At 30.9% G+C, this 17,568-nt stretch overlaps 1 protein-coding gene across 2 annotated transcripts; it reads right to left on the reverse strand.

Moving 5' to 3' along the window:
* Positions 1-5,465: 5,465 nt before the first annotated feature.
* On the reverse strand, positions 5,466-6,912 carry LOC123218112 (dormancy-associated protein homolog 4-like). 2 transcript variants are annotated; one of them, XM_044639339.1, is made up of 3 exons: positions 6,374-6,912; positions 6,074-6,157; positions 5,466-5,911 (listed from the first exon to the last, which is right to left on the reverse strand). In XM_044639339.1, the coding sequence occupies exons 1-3, from the start codon at positions 6,633-6,635 to the stop codon at positions 5,901-5,903; spliced, it is 357 nt and encodes a 118-aa protein (XP_044495274.1). In that variant the 5' UTR covers positions 6,636-6,912; the 3' UTR covers positions 5,466-5,900. The 2 variants fall into 2 exon arrangements, with proteins under 2 accessions (XP_044495274.1, XP_044495273.1); XM_044639338.1 differs by having other exon boundaries at positions 6,055-6,157.
* Between the last annotated feature and the right edge of the window lie 10,656 nt (positions 6,913-17,568).

A 17,568-nucleotide genomic window follows, 5' to 3' on the forward strand; every position in this document is an offset into this window, starting at 1 on the left:
ATAAAATCTCTTATTTTGGTACTCAAACGGTCTATTTGGTCTTATTTATATCATTATTTACATTGAACTTAAATGGTTTTAGAATCCCATCCAATAATATATACCTAATATATTTATATTTTAAATAACACTAACTTTTAATTTTATCTCACCAAGTACCAAATTTTTTTTTTTCACTTTCATTTGTTTTTGCTCTCAAGCAATCATAATTTGGTTTCCTTCTTTATGTTGCCGACAATCACTTGATATCATTCAACTTGGACTTGGAAGGCTTTTACAAGTACCCACATGGATTTTGTGCTCAAGATGTCTGAGATCTTCCATGCTTTCCAATTTACAATAATATTAAAATGTGCAAAGGCCTCTAAACTTTCATTTTTTTAACATGATTTAGACCATATATATTAATTTGTTTGACTATCTATGCATTCATCAAAAGTAACAACATTTAGTGATGATTGAGTTGGATTCGCATTTGTTTCCAATGCCATTCAACAACAAACAAAGGAGATAAACCTAATTTATCTATCTTGTCTTACCTTAAACTTAGCTTAAAGTACCTCCTAAAATCTAAAGCTTCTTTACTTTTAAAACCCCTATTTTTGTTGCCCACATTGTTTAAATTATTGACTTGCTTTGTGACTAATGACCAATCCAGCACCTTACTTTTTCAATATGTTAATCAATTAATTGTCAATCCCATTTTAATATCACTAAAGAGTTTCAATTCTCTGGGATCCCTCATGTTAAAACTCTTTTTTGAGTTCTTAATATGTTCTTAATCTTTTGAGTTCTTAATATGTCGAGTTGAAAACATTGAAAATCTACCATTGCTAATAATAGAAAATCTATATGGACTGGACGGCCATTGCCATCCAAAAATGACATTTATCAGAACAATTTTTATAAGGAGTTCAAACCCTAAAATACATTATGTTCTTGCTGTAATGCTAGTACAAAAATGTAAGTGAGTTGATGAAGTAGTTGAATTGGCAAAGGGGACAAAGGGCCTACTACGTACCAAAACTTCCGAATTCAATTGAAAACATTGATTTCCTGGATTAGGGCATCTATTGGTAGTGTCTTTTTAGGTGGAAGACAAATAGTCTGAGATTGCTTGAATAGTGAGCTCATCTTTGAATTTTTTTTAATTATTGTATGGTAAAACTCCTTCTTGATCAATTTCATAAATCGATGCTTATAAATTTGACAAACCACCCTGACAGTGATCAACTACATGATCAATGATGAGATGTATTACATGTATGCAAGTTGACTTCAAGTGTAGATAAAAACCTTCATATTCAAAAATGGTGACAAGAGCAAGACTTACCAGGTATCATTGTTCTCACAATCTCTTTAAAATACAACTGTTAGTTTCTATTATCACGAGATCATTTTCCATGATCCTAAAAGTTACATGTGAAGTGCATTCACTATTTTACCATTTTGATAGCACATGATTATCCAATAATAACAAAAAATGTCATGATTCATTATATTATGATTTTTGTTTTCAATTACATACATGTGTAAGTGTAACCATAGTGTATTCCTTTATAAACTCAAGATACTATAAAGGCTTAAGGACAACACTTCTAGCATTCAAATTAAAACTTTGTTAATAATTACTTATATATATACATTAATAACACAATTGTGAACGTAGACTTTCGAATAGCAAATTAAACCACCTTAAAAATAACTTATTGTTCATAATCTTTTGCACTAAATTTCATCATTATTTAATGTATTTCTCATTGGTAGCCTCAACAATTTGATGTTAGAAGAAGGCTCTCGAGAAATGTTTCTTGACTTTCCAACAAAATATCTTATCTTAAACTATTCCTTTTTCCAACGGCCTTTCATGGAAGAAAACGAAGATATAGGAAAGCCTTTGTTTGTCCTTCTATCAATCTCAATCAAGATCTTTTACTTATGACTCCCATAAAATACAAACAAAGAACACCTCAATTATTCAAGTCATTGAAATTAATCCAAGTATATCTTTTGGTGAGCCACTTGATCATGTTTTTCTTAAGAAAACCAACTAGTCCCAATAATTGAAGTACAACCAACAAAACCTGACACAATAGTGCAAGTGAAGTGCATTCATCGTCTTACTGTTTTGGGAGCACATGATTATCCAATAATAATGAAAAATGTCATGATTTATTATATTAAGATTTTTGTTTTGTACACATGTAACCATAGTCTATTCCTTTATAAATTCAAGACCATAAAGGCTTAAAGACAACACTTTTAGCATTCAAATTGAAACTTTGTCAATAATTACTTTTATACACACACACACACATATTAATAACACAATTGTGAAAGTAAGCTTCCAAGTAGCAAGTTAAACCACATTAAAAATGACTTATTGTTCATAATCTCTTGCTGAATTTCAACATTATTTAATGTGTTTCTCATTGGTAACTTCAACAATTTAATGTCAGAAGAAGGCTCCCGAGAAAGGTTTCTTGACTTTCCAACAAGATCTCCTATCTTCAACGATTCCCTTTTCCAATGGCCCCTTATGGAAGAAAAAGAAGACACAAGAAAGCCTTTGTTTGTCTTTCCATCAATCTCAATCAATATCTTCTACTTACGACTCCCATAAAATATGATCAAAGAACACCTTAATTATTCAAGTCATTGAAATTAATCCATATGTATCTCCTATTGAGTCACCTAATCATGTTTTTTTGATGAAAACCAACTAGTCCCAACAATTGAAGTACAACTAATAACACTTACACAACAGTGCAATTAAATAATATTATTGGTGATATAACCAACACCTCTAACATGCTGGTCCCCTTTCAACTATTGGTTGTTATTGTTGCATAACCTAGAAAAATTAGCTAGACTAAAAGATTAACAATTTTTGGATGAAAAGAGGATGTAAAACAGATTTCTAATATTGCTTTTTTTTGTGTGGAGAAAACAGAGAGCTAAGTGAGTAAAAAGAGTTCTATTTTCATTCCCAAATAAAGTCATTTATACACATCAAAATAAAAATTCACATGTCAAGAATTAAGGCAAACCATACTTGTATTAGCAAAAGTACTATAAAATATGGATCATCATCTATTTTAAACAAAACATGAACTAACAAAATAGTTATGCTAACTTGGATTATATTAAAAGACACAAACAACCTCAAGTCACTAACACTCCTCCTTCAAGATTTTTTTGACAACTCCAAGTCTCATTCTTAAGGATTCAAATTGAAGTTTAGCAATAGCCTTTGTCATGACATCAGCCAATTGATCTTTAGAGTTATAATGCACGAAAGTGATTTCTCCAACCCTCTCTGCTTCACAAATGACATGAAATTTCACATTAATGTGTTTAGTTCTTCCATGATGAACAAGATTTTTAGTGATGACAATTGCAACCTTGTTATCCACAAAAATAGTCACATTTAGGAGTTTTTGCAACCATATGGCTTGGTTTGCTGCACTTGCAACAACAATATATTCTGCCCCAGTAGAAGATTGTGCAACCATCTCTTGTTTTCTTAAGTTCCAACTGAACACTACACTATCAAGAGAGAAACAATACTCTGATGTGCTTTTAAAATCATCTAAACAATACCCTGATATTTATTGTGTCATATATATATATATATGTGACCAAATAAATATGAAAAAAAAAATTATAAATTTAATTACTTATTAAACAATTCTGTTAAACATAGTTATATATATGTATTTTAAAAAAATACGATTTACGGTTTAATTTGAATTGAAAATCATTCAAACTATAGTCAAAATTGAAAAAAATAGTTTAAAAAATTTCAACCTAAACCAAATCATTTTACAAATCAAACCAAACTAAATTATAATTTTTAAATAGTTTGGTTCAGTTTTACGGTTTGAACTAAATTATGCACATTCTTAGTCAATGAGTTACAAACTCAAGTTATGAATTTAATTAACAAATTGGAACAGTTAATTTAAACTGTGAATTTAAATCAAACTGAGCCACAAATTTAAACTATCAATTATATCCATAAATTCAAGTCAAACTCATCCTAGTCAAATCGAATCATTTTTATTTGAACCAAACTCGAGCCAACCTTAATTTGACTTGACAAACCAAACTTGAATTGAATCATTTTCCATTTGTGTCGAACTCAAGTTAAACCATTTTCATTTGAACATGTTTTGTAATTTTTTATAATTTTAAGGGTGCTAATAAATTTTTTCAGGGTTTTGGCAAATTTGAAAACAAGTTTGTCAATGTTTTTAAATTTTTAAAATTTTAATATGTCTTTCAATGGTTTAATAAATGATAGCTACTCTCCCAAAAAATTGAACACAATGTAATGAATTAGAGATTTACATCATTTGTTTTTTATATTTTTCTTGTTATTTTTCATTACATTTTTTATTATATACACATTTCATCTTTATTTTACATATTTATTTTATGTTCTAGATATCTATAATTCAATATTATTTATTAAGTAAAAAATATTTGAAAATGAATGATTTTTAATAGGTTTAAATTATAATATAAATTGAATCAAACTATTTTTTTTTTTTTAAAGTTTGGTTTGGTTTGACTTGAAAACTAAAATAATTTGGTTTGAAATTTACTCACACCACATTTTTAATTTACTTTAAAAAATTTTTTAAATTGTATCAAATTAGACCGTACAAATCTCTATTGTCTAACTTGTACGGAGAATTATTTTGTATTTATACTAATATTACAAATAATTACTGTTAAAACTTATATAGACATAATATTCAACAACATTTGTTTACATAGTGCTAAAAATAATAGTAACATTTATTAATAACACTAAAATTCATTTTAAAAAAATGTCATGGTTATTGGGTTGGAGTGCTCTCTTCCTTGGCAGCAAGTTCAAGCTACAAAGCGTCAACCACAGTCTTTTGGCTCTACTGCAGAGTAGTCAACCTCTGTTCAGAAGTCGTGAGTGGGATTTGCTGGCTACATCCCATCCTTGAGCGAGCTATTTTCTTGCTCCCAATCCAAAATGACTCACTGTAACTTATACTGAATTTCATCGTTATTCAATATATTTCTCATCGGTTTAATTTCCAACATCAGAAAATTAATTTATGTGTTATATATTTGGACTAGACTTGCAGCTACTTGCTAAGATCCATAATAGCACTTCATCTCACTGGGGACAGAAGTAAGCGCATTTATTTTTGTTATGTTGTTAGCTTCCTAGTAAGTCTGTTTATGGCGATGAACATGGAAGAATTGCTTGATTCTATTTTATATCATGTTATTTTTAATCGTATTTTGTTAATTCCTACCACCCCTCTATTTCCGAGTACAGTGATGAATGGCAGGAAGCCTAAACTGGAACCCGTTAAATTATCAAGTAAGCTTTTGAGTATTAAAATCCTCAAAGATCACGAAGAGAATTCTAATTAGGTCTCTGAATAACTCATACATGAAAAACAAGTGGCAAATTTCACACAAATAATTAATTTCAGATGCAACTAAACTTCAGTCTAGTCTCATAGAAAGAGGGTTCAGAGTACACAATCTATACGTACAGAAAACCAAAACCAAAACCAAACTGCAAATCACCAGACCTCACAACATTTTATACAAAAGGGAGAGAGAGAGAGAGAGAAAGAAAGAAAACTAAACTCCCAATTAATTAGGAATCAAATTAACTCTGAATTCCCTCTCTCTGAAACTCCAAGAAGCACCGTTGATTGGTTCAGATGGCTGGCTTCTGCCACGGCTGATCCTCTCGCCTGAACTATCTTATTCATGTAGTTGCTAATATATATAGTAATTTCCACAAAGGTACGGTTCTCTATGCACAAGAGTGTGCTGCTGCCGATCCTTTTGTTGCAAAATCGCCATTTTTAACTCTCCTCAACGATCCAAAGCACTTATGACGATCCTGCAACACAAACATCATACCACAAATAGTCTTTAATTAGGAACGTGAAATAATATTATCGGTTTTCATAGATCGGGTTTGCTTTATAAAGAGATTCATCATGAGTTGCTTTTCATTAAAAAAAACAACAAAAGAGAAATAACCAATCGTAAATAGTCGGACTTCTAGGCTCAGCTTCGCGTTCTAATGCCTCTGTTGATGTTCTTCTTCTCGTAAATTTCTTGAAATCCCCGCCTAGTGTCCCGGCTGCACAAATGCATCACAAATAACATTAATTTCATAGTTTATATTACAAGAAACAATGGACATGAACGCAAAAGGCGCTCACATGAATTCAAATCAAAACTACCAAGAAAATAAGAAAGAAAAAAAAATCCCGAGATCTTTGGAGTTTTATTTTCCTTATTAGGAAACAAACAACAGATATTTTCATGTTGATGGAGAAAGAAGCAAAGAACTTACGTGACAAAGGAGTCCTAGGAGTGGGAGGAACAGCGGGAGACTCCGAAGCAGAACCAGGATCCAAGGATAAGCTTCTAAAATTAGAGTTACTTTTAAGAATCATAATACTCCTAGTAACCACAACATCATCGGCTCCATTAACAGCCGGTGAAAGTTGAGATCTTGTCCCGGAAAATGAATGGTACTTCCGAAGTTTGCCAAGCCCCGTTTCCGGTGCAGGCCCGGCAAGCGTTTCGTCCCAGATCTTATGAAGAAACCCCATGATTCCTATATATATGTATCGAAATTATTATTATTATTATTATTATTATGTAGCTTCTCTGTGTCACAACCGACGATGGGCAGGCTTTGGTTTTGGTTCTAATTTTTTTTAATTTATTTTCTTGTGGTTTGTTGATGGACCCAAAACGACTGTTACTTAGAGAGAAGGGAGCGAAACGTAGAGAGTAGATGGATATGTGAGAATGTGAAGAGAGAGCTCACTTTCTTTGCTAAGAAAATAATGGTGGTTTAGTTTTTTATAGACGAGTTTCAGAGAGAGAGAGAGAGAGAGAGAGAGATAGATGATGATGGAGAGGGTTGAAAACTTGAATTTTGGTGGCTAAAGTCATTGCCAGGGCTCCGGCTGATATGGCTTCATTTTGAGCCATCAAAAATAATTAATTAATTAGTTAATTTTCATGTACTTAGACTTCAATTTCAGTTCAATGATTTTTGTCACCCGGACTTTCATGAGAAGAATTTTTCACCCTTTAAATTTACAAAATTAAAATTTTCACTCATTTATTGTAGTACTTTTATAATTTTGTAAAATAAATAATAGGATTAATATCATTTACAACTCCAATAGTACAAACAAATTACATCCTATTTATAATTTAGTCTCTTTTCTCATTTTTTTCAATCTTCTTTCATGGGTTTTAGAGTTGGAAAGGTTACTAACTTGTTGCTACCCATTTGTATCAACTTCATAAAACCCTGTTATGCAACATAAAAAAATTTATTATAATAACATAAATAAAAATGGTTAACTAACTATTTTCCACCCAAGGTTTAATGAAATGAAAATTTTCTACCTTTGAGTTTTAAAAAAACTAAATTCCCATTAATCATTCATTTCTTGTATTGAATATGTTTGGTTTTCATTGGGAATGATTGTTTTACCCTTCTTATTACAAGTACAAAACCATTATTAACACTTGATATAAATACCAAATGACCAATATGTAGCATCCATTTCTAGATATATATTCTTACATAGAATATGATCTGAAAAAACATGCACAACTTAACTTTCTTCCCAGACTTAACAGAATTACAATATGATAATAAATACTCAAACTTATATGTATGCAAAAATGTGCAATTAAAACATTTGAAGAACCTCATACATAAATAAATACTATGTATGAAATCCATAACAAGGAAGACATATGAATAAACATCAACATTGTCTCAAACTAAATAAAATAAATACGCAAACACAATCCATGCTAAACTAACGAAAATGCTCTCAACCTCATGCAACAATCTAAGTTAGACCATTGACTCTCTCGCATGCCTCTTAACTCACCTACACTTGCAAAATCACAAAAAAAAACATGTGGATGAAAAATACTTCGTAAGTAAAACTCAAACTTACATAATAAATACTCAAACTTAAATGTATGCAAAAAGGTGTAATTAAAACATTTGAAGAACCTCATACATAAATAAACACTATGTCTGAAATCCATAACAATGAACGCATTACATAAAAATCAACATCATCTCAAACTGAATAAAATAAATACACAAACACAATTTATGCTAAATTGACAAAAATGCTCTCAACCTCATGTAATGATCTGAGTTGAATCATTGGCTCTCTTGCATGCCCTGCCATTCACCTATACCTACAAAACGACAGAAAGAAACACATCAATGAAAAACATTCAATAAGTAACACTCAAACTTACATAATAAATACTCAAACTTAAATGCATACAAAAATGAGCAATTAAAACATCTAAAGAGCCTTATACATAAAAAAATACTATGTCTAAATCCATAACAATGAACACATATGCATAAACATGAACATTGTCTCAAAACTAAATAAAATATATACATAAACATAATCTATGCTAAACTGACAAAAATGCTTTCAACCTCATGCAACGATCTAAGCTGGATCATTGGCTTTCTCATATGCTTCGCTGCTCGATTATACTTATAAAACCACAGAAAAAAAACACGTAAGTGAAAAATACTCAGTAAGTGGGTAATCTTTCGACACCCTGCACACAATAAAACTCATAAACTATCATGTTCTATCACTAAGTCACTATATGGTTAATTAGATGTTTTCTGACAACCTCCTATACCCATCGATCTACTCTTAGCACCCTTATGCCCTAAATACATAGCAACGTCACACAAAGGACTAAAGCTTAAATTGAACTCGACATATATGATACTCTTGTGAAAGTAATCAACATTTTAGATGTTTACTCATTATGTGCCTTGTGCATAATGTTGACTGATCTTTTAGGCTAACTAACAATGATGCCTTAGTCATACAAAAAAACTAGTTGCACTCCTTTCTTTACCACATAGCATAGCTATGAGACTATTATATGAATTACCATCTTGGATGACCTTTACCATGAAAGCATATGTGATGTATCCTACTGACTATGTGAGGAAACTAAATGATACCACTATCCTTTATCATGCACACCTTAACTAAAAACAAATGGCTAATGCACATTAACGCTAACTGCATAATTCATCTCATAAGTATTTATCTCTCATATAACTATATTGTTTTCACATGTATTGCCATTTTTATGCATAACTGATAGTTATCTAGGTGTACACCACTTTACTTAACTTTCTTTATTTTTAACCTAAATCTACCTCACTCAAGGTCTATGTCATCTTCAATATAGTTGGACACCTACTATTAGCTAGTTGTCTTAATCTTTTCTCTTAAAGGCCTTTCTAACTTTTTTCTCACTTTAGCACACAATATAGGGTAAAATAGTCATTTTTATCCAAGTGACCATGTGTCATTAGCCCTTGCTCATCATTCATCTTTTTAAGCCCATGAACAAACATCCATCTTACTGTGAATATGTGTTCACCCTTTTGTTGACTAACAGTCTATTAATGTTTGACTAACATTGTTAAGTCAATGCTATTTCCTTTCTTAATTTCATTGGTCATCCTAAAATATTATGAATGGATGTTCATCTCATACTTGTAACATCCGTAGGTATGCTTAAAGTTATTTTAGTATTTTTTAGTATTTTTTTTAGTATTTTTTTCCTATATGAAGTTGTGCTTGAGAAGCTATTATGAGACCCTAAACCTTGTGTATGATGTGGCAGAGATGACAAAATGGTCTTTTGCATATTATATAATTTGATCAAATTTGGCCAAGATACATACTCGTGTAAGTGGGATACATGCTTGTATAAGTGGGATACATGGTCATGTCTAGTTAGTGAATTTTGAATTTTGGGATAAGGATATATTTCATTGGAATCACATGATATGACTTTAATGTCTCATAACTAGCACACTTGCCTATGTGTTTAACATACACACTTGTATATGTCTATTTAATCTTAAAAAAAAAAAACGATCATGGAAGATGCAACACTCACTTTTTCTCTAAAATTCTTTTAGCCAAACAGAAGAGAAGGGAGGATTAGAGAGTGCTAGAGTCATGTTTTAAAAATTGTTTTATTCTGGTTTAGTAATAATTTCATTTATGTATGAATGTTTAATTTAATTTTAATGGACTATTTGGGTTGGGAGAAGGATGAAAAATTCGTTGAAATTCATATGTGGATTAATAAACCTTTGATGTGTAGTGTAAAGTGCGATAGACATATTGGGTGTGTGTTGTACCATGTTAATAACATGTAACTCATTTATTCATATGTGTAATGCAGAATAGGATTGAATGGTAAGGTGTGGTTATGAAATGTCTCTCTTAAAAGTGTTTTAGTAGTATTTGAAAGTGTGAAAGTGTAAAAAACTTAGAATAAGAATTCTAAAAATTTTGGAATTTCAACAACACATGCTCGTGTGTCTGAGACACACATCCATATGTATTTAGGAATATTCATCCCTCTAAGATTGGGTGTATAGGGGTGTGAAATTAGGAATGAACACACGTTCATGTGGTATGAGACATATGGGCATGTGCCTTACACTAAGAATACACTATTGTATGTTTCTGTCATATGTTGTGTAGATTGGGTAATACACACTCTTGTGTAAAGAATGCATACCTGTTTAGTTTTAGGGAAACTTGGAAATGTAATTCCTTGAAATGGATCTAAAATGTATGAAGCTTTTGCTTGAATATATAGATTAAAGAAATGACAAACTTACCCCTATGAGGGATATTAATGGAAGAAAGTTAATAATAAGACCCTAATAAGAGTCGTTAGTAATGAAAATTCATAAAGGTGTGCTTGATTATGTGGATGATGACACATATTTGATTAAATCCTGTTCAAATTGAAAAGTCCAAGAAGGTGTACAATAATGTTATAGGCCATTAAACTATGTGTAAAGTGGTAGTGAAAGAAACAAAGCTAATAAATCTATGTGATTTCATATCGATGAAGGGGTCATAGCATTTGGGATACATGTGCAAAGACAGGAGAGGTCCAGGGACTCATTATATGAGTAATATTTTTTCAACAACCCAAGTCCAGTGGATATATGTATGATTGCACATAAGAATGACATTTAGGATGTTATAAACTTTCACATGATGTTTGGGATGTCGATGTACACTATAAGGGTTAGTCATTCGAGATGACACCCCATTATATGAATATGAGTGCTAGCTACCAAAATAATTCGGATGGGTATCTAGGTTGCTAGAGAGTACATCCATGGATTTTCTTAGAAAAGGAAGTAACACCACTACATATATTACTTTTGCTATTTATTGAGTGTAAATCCACTCACATGTTTTCTATGTGATTTTATAGGTAAGGTTTTAAAGTAGCGGGGAGAATAGTAGTATGGTTCGTTATGACTTATAAGGGTAAAGGCACTTGGATGTTTTTCGTTATCATTCACAAACCATTTATTACACTCTTATGGATTTTTTTTATAAGTATTGATGCATTTGAATTTGACTATCATTGTTTTGGATTGATTTGTATGAACTCAAACTTATGTTTAGATGTTTTCATTCATGTTATCCAAGTAATGTTTGAATTATGGTACTATATTTTAGTACACTTTTGGGATAATGAGTCTGATTTGAATGTTTTGCATTTAATGATTATAATAACATACTATAGAAGTTTGATCGTCTCTTGGGGTGCAAATTTTAGATCGAGGTAAGTTCCCAAAAAGAAGTGTTACAATACTAAACAATCATGAAAGTTGAAACCTTTGAAATGGGCATTCATCATGTGAATAAGGAGTTCATCTTTTACCGAAAGAGATAAATGAGTGTTCATGCTTGCATGAATCAACATTCGTCACCATTTGGGAAATGAGCACCCTACTAGTTTCTACGTTTTCTAGGCAAGACATCGCAATTTGTACTCTCTAAATCATGCCAATTAATTCCTAATTGTCTCTAAACATGATTCTAGTACTCTTATTTAACAAACATGATTATCATTCTCAGATCCTCAAAATATAATAAAGCATATCATAAACCAATATGCAGTTCTCATATAAACTCATCTTATTCTACATCATGACATCAAAAGTCATCCATATTATGCACTTTTCCATATACTAGGTTTATAGACTAAATCGGATCATCCAAAATTCACAAAAACCATTTAATAGAAAGAGAGAGGTTATCTACTTACCTTTCCTTTAACAATTGCTAATTCTTTGCATGACCAACATGATTTCGGTGATCCAAGACCTTTTCTTGCCTCTCAAGTTCACCTTCTATTGCTCTCACTTGCACTATTTGGCTACTAAAATTGAATACACATATTAATAAAACGTTAGGCCTTGTACCTCTTTTTGCTTTTTTTATTTTGCCAAACCAACTCAATGAATAGTCGTTTATCCTCCACAAATGGTCATTCATACCGTTATCTCATTAAAAGACATTCGAAAATCATCGAGAAATATATTTTATCCAAATTCAAATTTGATGCATCAAATAAACAAACATGCACTCTTGTATGCATGGACATTCATCCCTCTACACTTAATGTGAAAAGGCATTTATGCCCTTCTCAAGGCATAAATACGCATCATGATGTGGCATACGACTATCCCTGCCAAAAACTTGATTTATACAATTCTGAAAACATACAAACTAAGAGAAAAAGACTAAAATGCCTTTGAACTTATCTGTGAGTGTTATACAATATATCCTTACTAGTTTAAAAATTTATCACTTAAACTCCTAAATATTATCATAATTCTAACTGATTTTTAAATATTATTTTTGGTCCTTTCTTTAGGGGTATAACTGTCATTATTGAAACTATAGAGAGATGTGTTAAAATTTTAAAATTTTAAAAAACACCTCACACTTTTTTGAATTTTCAAAACTCCCCTAAAAATTTCATTAACACCCTTAAAATTAAAAAATTATGGTTCACTAAAAACTTTTAAAAAGGAAAAATAAAAAAAAAGAAGGGAAATAAAAATAGGCCAAAGGATAATTTCCCACCCAAGGTATGCAGTTTTCTCAAGTTTTCCCCCATTAACTTTGAAAATCCCATTTACCCACCTGTGGCAGGTTAAAATTAACGATTTCAGGGATAAAATTGTCATTTTGTCTGTATTATGAAAAATAAACTTAAATTTGATTTTATTTTTTCCCCTAAGCCCTAAAAACTAATAATTTTCCCAACCCAAGTTTTAAAAAATTACATTTTCTCCCCTAAGGTTTTCAATTTTTGAAGTTAGTTTTTTAGCACCGTTTCTTCCTCTTCAATGACCTCCAGACGGCTCCTCTTTCTCTCTAGTGCAACCTCCTTTCGACGGTTGTCTTGAGAATTGTGGTAGATGAAGACCACTCATCTTCATCGAGACGAAAACCTTCATCTTCGTTGAGACGAAGATAAGGTCTTTGTCAAAGACGAAGACTCCTCATCGACAATGAAGACTCCTCGTTGATGAAGAGTCTTCATAGTCGATGAAGACCGAGTTTTCGTCTCTGGACAAAGACAAGTCGACGACCATGCCTAGGATAATCATAGAAAGGAGGCCGCGTCGGAGAGGAAGAGGAGTTGCTAGAGAGAAAGAAACGGCACCAGAAAACTAACTCTGAAAAATTGAAAACCCTAAGGGGAAAAATGCTATTTTTTAAAACTTGGGTTGGGAAAAATTGATAGTTTTCAAAATTTTAGGGGGGAAAATGAGAAAAAAATTTTAGGGGTTAGGGTTTTGTTAAATTTAACAGCCCATGGGTGAATAAATGGTATTTTCAAAGTTAATGGGAGGAAACTTGACAAAAGGGCATACTTTGGGTGGGTAATAGTTGTTTGGCCATAAAAATAATAAGAGGAAAAAGTGAAAATAGAAAAAAGAAAAAGAAAAAGAGAAAATAAAAAAAAATTGTGCAAAATGGTATTATTACATTTTTGCTTAATGGAACTCACTAATGAAAATGGATAATGAGTGAAAATCTGGTTTTTATTTTTTTAAACTTAAAGGATGTGATTTTATTGTTTCAGCAAATCTTAGGTGGGAAATAGTTTTTTTCCCTATAAAAAATATCTTTCCCTGTGAATAAGCAAGAGTGAAATCATTAAACCCTTCGAATTACATCAATACATAATAATAGCAATAGTAATTTTATATACAATTTAAAAAAGTAGCATAGAAATAGAATTTTAAGAATTTATAGTATGTCATCTCTTTTTCTTTAGCTGCTTTATCTTTTATAAATTAACCTTGCTTGTAAATGCCATGAAAACGAGGAACAACTATATATGAAAACTAAAAATTGAAATTCAAAAGTGAAAGTTGGATGCATACATTTGAAAATTCATTATCCTTACTAAAAGATGGTGCAATTCTCACCTTATTGATGAAGGTTTTAGAGATCAGAGATTGATATGAAGATCTAATTTTTTTTTTCTGTTGGGGAAGGAAAGGGAAAGATAAAACATTGTGAAAACTTTAAGTAAATTGTGTTCAACTCATTGAGTAAATTTTTTATAATTACATATATTGCCAATTAATTTTACATTTGCTTTGACAATCTTCCCCTCATTGTTGTTGATACGGAGGACTATTTCTCACTCGTGTTGCCTTTACTTGCAACATTAAAGCTTACCAAAACTTATGCCTATGCATTTATTATTGTCACTACTTTTGCTTCGCCCATTTGTGCACCTTATAGACCCATATCAATGTGCCTCCATGTGCATTCTAGCCTTCAACAATTGTAGACTTTGTTCCTGTACCATGACATAATTGAAAAGAAAGGAAGTATCTCTCTATTGAGTGAGATCAAGGAAGAAAATTATTAGGGGTTTGAGGTGCCTTAGATACCTACCTGTTGACAAGTGGCTCTTTAGGTCCCACATCGATTATTTTATTTTGTTTGTATTTTACCAAAGATTATAAATAAAAGCCTTGGTTTTAATTCTAAGGGGGTGTTTGGTTTGGATAATGTTTGATTACTAAAATAGAAAGATTACCTTGAAGATAGATTACTTAGAAGATTATTGGGTATAAATGATTACTATGTTTGATAAAATTTGATATGTATAAATAATTATTGTGTTTGGTTAAAGATAATAAAAGATTACTAGTAAAAATTTACTTAAATGTCCTTGAATATAATTATTTTTAAATATTTTTTATATTATTTGTCATATTAATTAAAAATAAATTTATTTTTATCTCAAAAATTAATAAATAATAATTTTTCTATAATAAACTCAAGATTACCCCAGTAATCTTCAAATACCTAAGGTGAATGTGGTAATCAGATTACCACCTATATTACCTGTCACGTCAGCATTGGTAATAAAAGATTACTGTAATCTTTTATTACTGATAAACTAAACAAGGGAATAAAAGATAAATTACCAAAGTAATCTTAAAAACTCTCAACCAAACGCACCCTAAGATCATCCCAAAAAGTTATCGTTGTATTAGGAGAATCTTATTATTAGAGATTTCTAATGGTTTTATTTTTCCTGTGTAACTATTATTTGAAGATGGTGAAAGTGATCAGTGGCACTGGGGACATAGGTGCATTTACTGAATCTCGTAAATTCTTGTGTTTTCTTTTATTTTTCTGCATTCGCATATTTTGAATTATTTGTTTATTATATTTTAATAGCATAATAGTTGTGTATTTAAGTTTTCACTGTATAACAATTGGTATCAAAGTCTAGGTTTAGGACAATGAGTACCTATTTATATGTTTATATGCATATCTAGGAAAATATTATCAATAAGACTATAATAGTCTAAAGAGGCTAGATTTTAAGGAAGTTGTGTCCCTTATAGTTTTTTCTGGTACATATTTAATCATTTTAAACACTTACTACTATCTTAGGTTTTGTGAAGTTTTTTTAGCTATTGAATGTAATAACTTATAAAGCTTGGTTATTAAGAAATTTGTCTATCAAGTATATCTTAGTAAACATAAATGGTATTAACATCAACAAAGACAATCGTGACAACCATAAAAATTGATGTTAAAAAATTTGATGGTCAAAACAATTTTGGCATGTGGCAATGTGAGATGATGGATGCCTTATGTCAAAAAAATCTTGATATAGCTCAAGAAGAAAAGAAACCAAAAAAGATGGATGAGAAAGAATAGGCGAGGATCAACCACCAAGTTCATGGTACAATTCATATGTGTCTTATTAGAGGGTAGAAATATCCGTTTATGAAAGAGATATCTGCAAGTAAGATGTGGAAGGCATTAGAAAATAAGTATATGAAAAAGGGTAATGTGAATTGACATTATTTAAGGAAGAGACTATTTCACCTTTAATTCAAATCTGTTACAAGTATAAGTGATCATATTGATACTTTTAACTAGTTGATAGCTGATTTACTAAACCTAGATAAAACCTTTAAAGATGAAGATAAGACAAAACTACTATTAGGATCCCTTCTTAAAGAATTGGATCATCTAAGCATTACATTGCTTCATGGAAAGAAGATTTTAACTTTTGATGAAGTATGTGTTGTTTTAAATAATAATGAAATTCGAAAGAGAGATTAACAAAAGAATGGAGACATGACAACTAAAGCCTTTATTGCAAGAGGACGAAGTCAAAGCTGTAAGCAAGAAAGAAAGGTTAGATCTCAGTCAAAGAAAAGACCTAGTAAAGATGAATGTGCTTTTTACCGATAAAAGGGACATTAGATGAAAAATTGTTTGAAGCTACAAAGAAAAGATAAAGGGAAAAGTAAAGGAGCTCTAAATGCATGTGTAACTGAACCTGAAAAAGATGAGTCAGAGTTTGTTCTAGTCAATCTATCATCAATGTTGAATTTGGATGAGTGGATCTTGGATTCAGATTACACTTATCATATGTGTCCACATAAGGAATGGTTTTTCAATTATGAAAATCTAAATGGTATAGTTGTTTTCACAGGTAATGATAGCCCTTGCAAAACAGTAGGGATAAGTTCAATTTGTTTGAAAAGTACGATATGTATCGTAATTAAAAAAACCTAATTTCTTTAGGAGCTTTGGAATCCAAAGGCTTAAATGTGATTATACAAAATATAATATTAAAAGTTATTTCTGATGCCTTTGTTGTAATGAAAGGTATAAGAAATAACTTGTATTATTACAATAGTGGTATAGTTTTTCAATCAGCGGTTGTAGTTTCTAAGAAGGATACAGATTCTGAGATAACTGGACTTTGGCATATGCATTTGGGACATCTAGGTGAAAAAGCCTTATCTAGTTTAGTGAAACAAGATTTATTGAAAAGAGCAAAGACCTACAAATTGGAATTTTGTGAGCAATGTGTTATGAGAAAATAGATTAGAGTAAAATTTGATATTACAATTCATAATACTGAAGGTATTTTAGATTATGTTTACTTTGATCTGTGGGAACCTGTCAAGACAACTTCTTTAGAGGTAGGTGCTACTTTATTACTTTTGTTGATGACTTTTCAAGAATAGTATAGGTATATGATTTAAAGAAGAAGAATTACGTATTAGGTGTTTTCCTGAAATGGAAAAAGATGGATGAAACTTAGACA

This window comes from Mangifera indica, chromosome 6, assembly GCF_011075055.1.
Source record: "Mangifera indica cultivar Alphonso chromosome 6, CATAS_Mindica_2.1, whole genome shotgun sequence".
NCBI lineage: Eukaryota > Viridiplantae > Streptophyta > Magnoliopsida > Sapindales > Anacardiaceae > Mangifera > Mangifera indica.